General features: G+C 36.1%; 1 protein-coding gene and 1 non-coding gene across 2 annotated transcripts; one reads left to right on the top strand and one right to left on the bottom strand.

The window, feature by feature from the left end:
• Positions 1-452: 452 nt before the first annotated feature.
• Positions 453-1,430, top strand: LOC126821374 (cytochrome P450 2D3-like). Its single transcript, XM_056101031.1, has one exon. It carries the CDS (start codon positions 609-611, stop codon positions 1,428-1,430), a length of 822 nt encoding a protein of 273 aa, XP_055957006.1. The 5' UTR covers positions 453-608.
• A 2,025-nt stretch (positions 1,431-3,455) lies between these two features.
• Positions 3,456-7,926, bottom strand: LOC126820587 (uncharacterized). The gene is made up of 4 exons (XR_008788230.1): positions 7,799-7,926; positions 6,770-6,844; positions 5,666-5,749; positions 3,456-3,891 (listed from the first exon to the last, which is right to left on the bottom strand). It is a non-coding gene; the product is annotated as an uncharacterized LOC126820587 (transcript).
• Positions 7,927-12,262: the final 4,336 nt, after the last annotated feature.

Here is a 12,262-nt window from a genome sequence, read left to right as displayed (position 1 = left end):
TGGTTATAGTTCTTCTAATTGCTGTCATCATGACCCAGGAAGAACAACCTGGTATTCCTCCTGGACCATCTGCCTGGCCGATTGTTGGTAATGCCTTTGATATGGGTGGTAAATACAAAGGTAAGCGACACAAATACTTTGACGACATGCGAAAAAAGTATGGAAGTATTTATAGTTTCTATTTCGGCAATCAGCTGCACGTAGTTTTGAATGATGCAGATTCTATTGAAGAAGCATTTGTGAAGCATAAGAGTGAGTTCAGTAACAGACCAGCAGATGCATTCTGGAACGTGAGGGAAATCAACAAATATGGAACAGGCATCGTCTGGTCAAATGATGACGAATGGAGGGCAAAGAGGGGGTTGGCACTCCAGATTCTCGGAGAATCAAATCTTGACGATACGGTGAGGGCGGAAACAAAACTTGTGTTAGATATTTTATCTCAGTCAGACGGAAAGCCATTGGCGAGTCAAGAACTGTTCTTAAATGCGACGGTAAAAATCATTAGTCGTATACTTTTGGGTTCCAGATTCGACGTCAACGATCCCGATTTCCTCCACATTATCGATGTAGTTTCAACATCTTTTACAAACGAGGGAACGTTTTCAATGCTCAACGTGTTCCCAAAACTGGGCTTTTTACCGTGTATAGCATCCAAATTAAGAGTACTTTTTGACAAAGTTGACACAGTACGAAATTATCTGTCTGGACAAATTAGTGAACACGAAAAGCAACACACAAAAGATAAACCAAACGATTTAATTGACGTTTACCTGTTCAAAAAAGATCAAGATGACGGAATGGAATTAGTTAGCAAAGGTGATCTTGTAAGACTTATCTTGGAGGTATTCCAAGCAGCTTCGGTTACAACAACGATTTCTTTGAACTGGGCGTTACTGTATATGATTCTACACCCAGAGATACAAAAGAAATGCCAAGACGAGATTGAAAGCGTTGTTGGTACCAATCGGATGGTACATTGGTCAGACAGATCTAAGCTGCCTTACACACAGGCAACTCTTCTGGAAATTCAACGTGTTGCAAGTGTTACCGCAACATCTATTCCACACACACCAACCAAAGATGTCGTTCTATCAGGTTTCTTGATTCCAAAGGACTGTATAGTTCTTGCTAATTTGTATAGTTGTCACTTTGACGAACAAATATGGGACGAACCCTTAGTTTTTAAGCCCGTAAGGTTTCTAAATGATGCTGGAAACCCGACAAAACCTCCTGCTTTCATGCCGTTCTCTACGGGCCCTAGAAGTTGTCCAGGTCAAACTCTTGCCATATTGGAGTTATTTGTATTTTTTACTAATATTTTACAGAAGTTCTCTCTGACTGGTAGTGGTGAGTTGAGTACAGATGGTAATTATGCCATCTTCTTGTCGCCACCTCCATTTCTTATTCATGCAAAAAGTAGACAATAGTATGACTTGTATCAATAATAAGGTATTCAAAATTCAATCAGCATTACATTGTGTTCTATCGATACTTTCTGTTTAAACATACATTATGCAAGAGCAAAATCTGCCTATTGCAGGTCTTTCTTAAGGCCTTAAATGTTACATAAATTATAAATTGGACATTAGCCCCTTTTACGCCGTGATAAGCGTGCCGTTCTGGGCAACGTACCAGGCCGCGATAAATTTCAAGAAATTGACCCGTTTACATTACTCTAAAATAACCGGTCTCAGAACCGTGCCAAGCACGCCAAATGTGAAACTCTTCACAGAAAAGTTAATTTCTGTATACAAATTACCCAGATGAAAACAATTATGATGGTGGATTTAGTTTGAGCAGCCATTTTGACAGAACTGATGACAGAACTGTCAAAGTTAGCGGGGGAAAAAGGGTCAAGGTTCTTTTCGCGCATGCGCAGTTATCCGTACTGAAACCGTGTTCAGACCGGATAGCGTTTACACTAAGAAAATTTAACCGCGCCGCGTCTGGTACCGTGCCGAGACCACCTCATTTCAGTGGGCTAGATTGGCAAGGTACTCAGTACGGCACGCCTATGTTGGACCCGTTTACACTACAAAAAATTAACCGTACCGTGCCGTGACAGGTACTGTTCCTGGCACGCTTAAAATTTGTAATGTAAACGGGGGTTATTAATTAACTTATCCAAATCATAATCATCTCCCGATCTTATCTTATGTGTCGGATTTTCACTGGATTGGAGCCCAATCAACTGCTCAAAGCTCATTGATGATTAAATCCAAAAATGGATAACCGAAACTATGGTTTTTATAGTACCTACCGACTTCAGTAATGATGATCGAGGCTAGGCTTAAAATTCAAAAAACTAATATCTCGTTTCAACGTGGAGCAATTTGACTGAAATTTTCAACACCTCTATTTACGTTATCTATTTTTTATCTATTACAGCGAGAACAGCCAATCATGTATTTAATGTACCATAATGTATCTTTAAATGATTTTAGTTTTATCGTTACTTTCTATTGTTCAATATAATCCATGGTTTTAATCGCTTTAATATGTACTTAACTGATAGTTAAACCAAACTTAATTTCATGTATGTAAATGTTAAATAACTTTCTTATACTTTGTTAATATTGTAATCCAGATTATATATTGTTATTAAAAAAAATACCATGGTTTATTGTCTGTTTGGATGCATTAAGGTTTGATTTGTGAAGGCAATATAATTATCAGGTCATCAAAATTACCACATATTATAAAAAGGTCCAAAGGCACATGATTTTTATACTTTTTATCACAATCGCGTTCTGTCATAAGACTGATAATTTTCTGTAATTCATCGATCAGTCAGTCATACTCTAATCCGAACAAAACCACAGCCCTATATACCGATATAGGCAATTTCATTGGCCAATATGATCACATGATCCGAACGTTTTTCTGGGGCCATCTATTAACAGCCAACATAAACGCGAGAGATTCATTAGTCCAAAGTCTGATTGGGTTGTCGAGGTTGGTGGGGGCACAGTGGTAAAGGCGTTCATTAAGCTCATTACTTCAGCTTTTTGAACTCAAAGATATCGAATTCTTGGTTTTTACATTGGCCTCCCAGAAATTTAATAACAAATAACGTGACACAACTTCTGAACAAACACCGTCTATAGTTACAACATTGGCCGTGGATTAGTTGTTCGTGGGATCACACTAATTATCCAATAATCCCCAGGATTATCACGATCCACATAAAACTATCATTAAAAGATCTCAATGGCTATCCTTATTTGTATTCATAATATAGAAGCTTGAAGTTATGGAACTTGGCGTTCATGTATATGGACACGACTTCTTTAAGAAATGTAGCGTTGCAGTGGTAAGAAGCATGCGCTGCTGGAATCACATTGCCGCAAAATTCTCGGAAAAATAAACGTACTTGATTGAAGCATAAAGTTTTAAAAGATAGGTTGCCAGGCGAGAACCAGGTATGAAAAATCATTAAATAACAAAATCAATCAATTTCTATATATCTAATATATCACACATGAATCTCTCATTAACAAAATTTAAATTTACTATAAAATTCCAAGACAACACACAACTTATAAAATGTTCTAAAATATTTCAATCAGCCACAACACAGATTTACACATATTAACATTGGATCGGTTTAAAACACCACATCCTACTTTCATTTTAGAAATCTTTTACACAAAAAAAAAAAATCTCCCTATAATACAGTGGTTTCTTTCCGTAGGTAAACTGGGGTCATTATAATAATGTACCCATTTTATTATGACAAAACCGGTTGATAGTGAGTTCGCTGAAACCAATGAATGATTTTCACACTTTTGTACCCTTTCTCAATTCTTCTTGAATATCTTTTGAGGATTCCCATGGTCTTGGACCTCTGATATTTTGCCAGGAATCTAAGTCCTTCTGTTTCATTTCCTGCAATAAGAGGTAAAGGTAAATACATGTTCACAGTGTTGAAAATGACATACATCTGATTCTTCTTTGAATCTAATATAGTAACTTTTTCATAGCCTGAAATACAAGAATTAAGAAACCGCAGCCTTTATAGCTCAGATGACTGGACTGATAATGACCACAATTTCATACTAGTGTTAATATTTATACTATTAAAAATGTGTCTAGCTTGAAATACTTTGCAAAATAAAATGTTTTTACAAACAAATATACTTTTCTTGGTACACTTATTTTGAATATATTTTTCTATTAATGGTTATGTATTAGGATGTATTCATTTTTGAGGTGTTTGGAAACATGTGTACAGTACTTCCACTGAAGCATGTGTTTGTTTGATCAATACACTGTACTTCATCTTGGGCATTCATAGAGAAAGAGAGAGAAATGGGGGTTAGCGTCCCCTTGACACAAACTATGTCATTTCGGGACTAACGTATGGTTTAATTTTATTTCAATAATTCACTTGCGCGTAGGGGTTTTTAGCAGTGGGAGGAAACCAGAGGACCCGGAGAAAACCCACGAGGTTGGACAGGCGACCCTACTCGTTATCACGTACAACCGGGGAATCGAAACCACACTAGCTGACTCAATGACAGACTTTATATTATAGCGCGTACACGCTAACCATTCAGCCATCTAACCCCCCTCTTGGGCCTTCAGGGTTAAACTTTAGATTGGTATGGTGTAGCATCGATGCTGCATATTAATTATACTGTTGGTATTTGTCATCTTGGGAGTTCAGGGTTACACATTATATTTGTATGGCTAAGCATCGGTGTCTGAATTTCGGATCTTACAGGAGATACAGAACTGTTCTTATTAATCATGACCTAACACAATATTGTCAATGCCTTTACTCATTTGCCGATAACATTAGCTTATAGAGCTCTACAAACAAGATTTTTCCAATTAACCATATTGGGAGTATTGGAAATCGTTGAAAATCAATAGGATAAACTTAAAGATACATTATGTAAGATTTAGATAAAGAGCTGACCATTCTTGCTATAATAGTTTGAAAATAGATCATGTAAAATGAATATATTGAAAATTTCATTCAAATTACTCTAATGCGAGCGAATATATTAGCCTATGAAAGTTTGACAAGATGTGTGCAATAATTTCAACCACCGTACTGGTTGTTCGAAGCGAAGTCTCCCTCCTCCATTTTTAGCGTAATTCATAATATGGCTGAACTGTTCTAATCTATTTAATATCGGAGAAATCCCATGCCATCGAGAGTTGATTATGGAGTGGATAAGTTAATTAATGTCTAATTAATAATTTAGAAAACATTTCAGGCCAAAAGAAAGACCTTCAATAGGCAGATTTAGCTCTTGCATAATGTATGTTTAAACACTGCATATAAATTTCAAATCAATTGGATGAGTTCTCAGTATCAAGGGACATAAATCTAGCAGTACATGTAATTAGAAGAAATTTCGATAAATTAATATCAAGAGTCATATTGGGAGTATTAGAAATCATTGAAAATTAATAGGATTCTTCATCTGTAACTTAAACACTGCATATAAATTTCAAATCAATTGGATGATTTCTCAGTATCAAGGGACATAACTCTAGCAGTAATTAGAAGAAATTTCTATAAATCAATAGAATTCTTTGTCTTATGGACAGGGGTGACAACATATATACAACCACATTTCAATGCAAGCGTATAAAAAGGTAATATTTTCATGAAAGTTTTTTCTTCATCAGCTGTAGGAATACTTACTTGATGAAGTGATTCTATTGAAACTGGAGTTTCTTTTTTCTTTATTTTAATACCAAGCTCTTTCTCCGCTTTTTCAAAATCTACCTATAAACAAATATGTATATCAATACATAATGTGTGCAAGCTTCAATTTAATCTATCCATTTCCAATTAGAAATTTTAGTAAAGTCTGCTCTGTATATGTGCGAGAAATGTCCTATCCTTGTAAACTGACATGACAAATAAATTTTTGAAAACATCGATTTCAAATATGGTAATCATCCAACATAACCAATAAAATCTTTCCATTAGAATTGATTTAATGGCTACCAATCAGTAAGCTCAGTAGTTAATTCTGTTTCATTTTATCTTTTTATGTAATACTACATTCATTAAAGATACATTATGGGATATGTGATAATGAGTTGGCAGTTCTCACTATAATAGTTAAAAACTAGATAATATAAAGGCAATTTGCTGAAAATTTCATTCAAATTGATCCACTATGAACCGAGAACAAAGCGATTGAATTTCTGCCTAGCCTTGATCATCATTACTAAAATCAGTCTGATAAACAGCATAGTCTCGATTATCCATTTACTCGTTAAATCGTGAATGAAAATTATGCAGTAAATCGGCTCACAATCCACTAAAGATCGCAGGCTAGCGATGCCATCTAGAGTTGATTGGTCTGGATAGGTTAATTAATGTCTAATTAATAATTTAGATAACATTTCAGGCCTAAAGAAAGACCTGTAATAGACAGATTTAGCTCTTGCATAATGTATGTTTAACATTAACGTAGCGACGTGTGTTTGATCACCAAAACTTTTCACCGGACCAAACTGTTGATATACAATATGTGCTGCATATCGTGGTGAATTATGGGAAAGATGGGAATGATTCTCTGTGTTTTTTATGGAATAGAATTTTCTGATATAAACTGTCACTCCCTCTGGATGAATCTCATGATGATGGAAAGCTTGTTTGAAAGGTAGTGTAAAAATCAGAAAAAAGTAAACAAAACAAAATTGTAACTGAACTGTAACTGGCTTTCACTTTCATTTAGTTCATCAACTCTTTTAACAAGATAGTAAATAATGTACTGATTATAAATTCTCTTACCTCTTTTCTCTGTCTAAATTCATATCTAAGTCTGGTAAGATTCTCTAAGGCAAATGAACCTCCAACTACCAACAGCTTTAAATATTAAAATTAAATTGCCATATTAATGAACTTTCACTGTTTTTTATCGGTCTATTCCATATTTTTCAGGGGAGGGGGATGGACTAATGGTTTAATAAGGCCTGTTGAGTCAAGTGGCACGGTTTGATTCCCCACTTGTACGTAACTAGGGGTAGGGTCGTTTCTTCCAATTCTATAGACGCCTATGTACAAGTGAATTATTGAACTAAACTTGAACCAAATGTTTGTCCCAAAAAGATGACCTACATGTAGTTTGTGTCATGTGGACGTTAAATCACATTTCTCTCCCCCCACACCCCACGCCCTCTCTTGTTGTTTGTGTTTTTCTTATTGTATTGTGACTTTTGTATTGCATTTCCATGAGATTAGTCCATACAGTCATCCCAATTAGCTAGCAGTATGTTAATTGTCAACACATGAGACTTACATGTATCGTTGCTGTCGTAAGCTTTTGACTTTATTGTGGATTGGAAAGGGTTTCCACAATTACTTTTTGACTTTTGCGCCAAAACAATTGACTAATTACCTCTTGATTTTCCCGACTTTGTGGACATACATTCTTTTGGATTTTTTAAGTTAATTAATGGATGAAGTGTACAATCACAAGGATCAAGGCATGAACCTATAATAATCTCTAATATACAGGTCCAGGGTCGACTATGATCCAGACGTTTCAGGGCAAGTCTTACATAGTGCATCACATACAATTACAACTTATTTCCACCCTGTGGTTTAACATATTCTGGTATCGATGATGTTATCTGACTTAATACCTCCATGATTCATGAATTAAATATACCGGTATATACTATATTAATTATTATATTATAATGTATCGGCGATGATAATGCATAAAGTTTTAAGAAAAAGACATTATTTTCGTAATTATAGTTTTTTGGCTGGTTAAAGAGAAAATACAATATTAAGTTCTCGTGATAGAATACATACAATAAATGGAAGTCCATGTTTTAGGAAGCGGTTCTTGGAAAATTGATTTCTGATTTGATCAAAATATTTATCTGCCATGTTCAATGGAAGCTGACATTTTAGTTCAAAGGTCAAACGTCAGTCTCTTACAATAGGTTTCATTGGATGAAAAAGAAAATAAGCCAATCAAATTCGTCTTTATATTTTTTTTTTCGTCTGCTACAAACGGAAGAAAATTACTCATAGGAGATTTAAAAGCAAACGAAGTTTAGTGATTTTGTTTTTGACGAAGTCATGGGAAACAAAATATTTAAATTATGAACAAACATGAGTAAAGAAATATTTCACACAGATCTATTATGGTGGATTTCTGTGCAATAATGTAATTTAAAAGGGGAACAACTCCATTTATTGATTTAGAGACTATGAGAGGCAGGCCTGCATGGATTACCCGTAGGCCTACCATAATAATTTCCCCATTGACTTCCAACGTTAATTTAGTTCTCTTTGCCCAGCTCAGACTTCTTCCAAAATTTTCGTTATGCTGAATGCTTTTCACTACAAACAGAGCAACAAAAATGGCAGTGTGTTCACTAAAAATTCCTATTCTAATGTCATGTTCTGCTCCGACAATTTTAAAACAAGCGGTTGCCATGCAAATATACACCCACATTTTCCAAGAAATGTATGGGGAAGAGGTAAAATATAGGGCCCATCTTCTCATTCAAGATATTTTGCAGTCCCTCTGGAGGACCTAAAAATTCATACATATTTCACATTTTGCGTAAAAAGCAGGGACATAACTCTAGAACTTTTGATCCTTTGCACATTAGTTTAAGTTTCATCTCATGCATCGGACAAAAATTGTTGCCTCATCCAAGACATAGTGATACTTGTTTTAAGTTCATCTAATTCGGATAAAAATTCTGACCTCTAGATGGTCAACAACCTTGGCATTACATGCTTTTATAGTATTTACGTAAAGGGGAGTGGCCATTTGACTGAATGTTTCGGATCACTAGAGAATTCATTTCCTACAATCAGGGGCCATAATCCAGAAAGTTACGACCCAATACGCGCCATATCGAAAGGAATCCAGGCCTTTTGGATATATCAACATTGGATGAAAATTCGAACCTCTGGGTGGCTAACACATGAGGCCTATTTCACGAAATTTTAACTAAGATAAAATCCAAATTTTAGTAATTTGATTGAATAATATTAGATTGATTTTAGTGCTTAGCCAATCAAAATTGAAGTATCTACTAAAATTTGGATTTTGTCTTTAGTTAAGATTTCGAGAAACAGGGCACGGTGTATTGCATGGTTTTAAGGATAGCGGCCATTTTGTCGGTCAGTTTCGGTCCGAATTTTGAAGTCAGTCGTAATATATGGTGATATATATGATCGGTTTTGACAATCAAATAAAAACTGTGAGGTCTAGAGGGTCCACAAGCTACATGTAAATATGCCGAGATATTTCGGTTATAAACATACATTGTCAGTTTCATCAAAATCGTATAAAAATTTTGACCTCTAGAGTGTCCACAACCATGACATTATTATATATTTATTCGTCTCCACAACCATGACATTATTATATATTTATTCGTCAAGTTCAGCATCACAGGAAACCACCATCGACTGTGATCGCTTGGTAAGAGGTTTAGAAAAGAAATAAAATTTCTCTTCATTATGCGTAATTTCATTATCCAGAAAGCGTCTCTGACGATCTAGATCTCCGGGAGCTTCGGGGGCCAGGGGCGTGTTGAGTGGTGACCCATGATTTTGCATGAGGAACAAAACTCAAAACCATGATGCAAATCTCGTCATTACGCCCCTCTCACTTAGCCTCTATCCGGGGCCTAGACGGCCCCTGCAACCTAGGAAGGTAGCCCCGGTCCCCAAATCAAGAATTGCTTCCGTAGGTCCTGAGACTTAAACAGTTCAAGTTCGTTTTTGTGGGATTGTTACTTATATGTATTTTTACTTTAAGGAGCTACACCTCTAACTCAGTATTTAATTTCCATAATATTTGGAATTCAATTTTGGCCCATTTCTATCAATATTGATATTGCAATCGTGCCGTGAAAATATGGGATCCTAATATCCAATATTTAAGACATAATAAACATTTTAAGATCAGTTTGAGGTATTTGATTGAAATTCAGTATAGTAGAGTGTTACAGATCTATTCAATTAAAATTCGGTTTGACAGAATTTATTGCATGTACTTATTTTGATATATTGACAGAAATCTATTCGCATTATCAGCCACTTATAAATACATATACATTGTAAAACTGTTGGGGCCAATACTCCTAGAATGCTTGTTAATGTGTAGTCGGGTAAATATAAGCCATATGGAGTGGATGCTAATTATGCTAATTACTCGAAAACCTATCTTTTTATTTTGGGCGAATTTTGTTTGGGAGACTTTCAGGGACCCCTCTACCAGATTCCGTCGAGAAAAATTCTGGTGCAATTTGTTCTAGTTTATTTATTATATTTACCGGACTAATGTCTGATATTTAATTTATCACGTATATTAAAGATACATTATGGGAGACTAGATACAGAACTGGCAGTTATCACTCTTAATAGTTAAAAACTAGATAATTGAAGGGAATTTGCTGACAATTTCCATCAAATTGATCCACCCTGAACCGATTATTTAGCGATTGAATTTTGGGCCTAGCCTTGATCATCATTACTAAAGTCCGTACGATAAAAAAAACTTAGTCTCGATAGCTTTTGATTTAATCAGAAGCAGCAGCCGGGTTCTAATCCAGTAAATACCATCGGCTAGCGATGCCACGGAGAGTTGATTATGGTCTGGATAAGTTAATTAATGTATAATTAATAATTTAGATAACATTTTACGCATGTTTAACTATTTTTCAGATTGGTTTCACCCAGAACCTTGCTCGTAGCTAGCCTAAATTCTGCTTAAAATTGTCTTCTGTCAGCCTATAGTACGAATATGTGTATTTCATAATTGGCAATAAGTTATTTATGCCGAATAAAATATCGTTTTACTTGTTGTCACCCATTTATTTGTGTTAAGTATATTTATCGTGTCAAGACATCACCATTATTTCAACAACATAATTCTTACATACCAAACCACATCCATTTGGAAAGGGGTCGTTTGTGGAAAAATATTTACTTTACCTAGATGCATTGTTGTTTTTGAGTGTGTTTCCTGTTTTCGTCGATGACCAACCTATAGTAGAAATTTGAGTGTACTTCTTTACCAACAGAATACCCCCCCCCCCCCCCCAAGCCAATTATTGCATTCCAAGGCGAAGAAGCAAAGGCGTCCATAGGTATTTTTTATTATATGAATGTCTTACTTCGTGCCTCTAATTTTTGTTATATGTCTTACTAGAGGCGAAACGTGTTAATATGACGTGGATATTGGAGATCAAAGATTGTCTATATACGTATAAGATGTAAAGATATAGCTACAATCACATTTTAATATCTGTATTATAATATTAAAATCTGTTTATTTAGTTCACAATTTTTGTCTAGTCCTCTGAATCGAACGAAAACAAATTTTTGGTTTCCGTACACACTGACGTATGGCCAGTTGAAGAAAAGTTGGCGGGATTCCAAATTCTAATTAACAAGCAAGATAAATCCGATTTATTCCATTCAAATTGAGAACCACCTATTCTTTGCTTTCCTGGTCACCGGTGTAGGGCGGGAGGCCTGGCAAAGGACCACGTATAGTCGTTTGGATATGACCAAGGTCCTGCGTACATAATATGCCCCATTTGGAAGAGAGAGAGAGAGAGAGAGAGAGAGAGAGAGAAATGGGGTTTAATATCCACTCGACACCAACTAGGTTGGGGCCACGGTGGCTAGGTGGTTTAGACGCTGGCTCGCTAGCTTGGGGGTTGGGTGTTCGATCCCTGCATTGGCCGAGAAAGTTCATCTGGATTTTCCGACGTGGTTTCCCCTTGTCAGTGGTACAGAACGGAAGGCCTGACAAGGACAGCTGTCTAGTACTTCGGATGAGACGAAAAACCGAGGTCCCGTGTATACATTGGAATGCACGTAAAAAAAATCCCTTGGCTGTTGGAATTCGATATAAGAGTAGGCGATAGTGCCGCTGCCCGGGCAAAATTTCCCTCATAGCACACTGTATGTCGTATGCCCGTCTTCTTTAGCCCAGTATAGGAGCAGAACAGTAGGACGTTAAACCCCAATTTTTTCATTTCATTTCCAACTAGATCATTTCGGAACCACACAGGGTTCAATTTTATTTCAATAGTTCGCTTGCGCAGGGTCTTTAGGGTCAGATCTAAATATTGATGCTACCTACAGATTCCGTCAAGGTCACGAAGTGTAAACAGGGTTAGGGCCTTGACGTTGTGATTTAGATCCAATCGGGTCTTTAGCTGTGGGAGGAAACCGGAAGCACCTGGAGAAAACCCACATGGTTGGATAGGCGACCATATTCTTTGTCACGTACAA

This window comes from Patella vulgata, chromosome 5, assembly GCF_932274485.2.
Source record: "Patella vulgata chromosome 5, xgPatVulg1.2, whole genome shotgun sequence".
NCBI lineage: Eukaryota > Metazoa > Mollusca > Gastropoda > Patellidae > Patella > Patella vulgata.
Note: the sequence above shows the minus strand (reverse complement) of the source record. Positions and strands in the feature narration are given on the sequence as shown.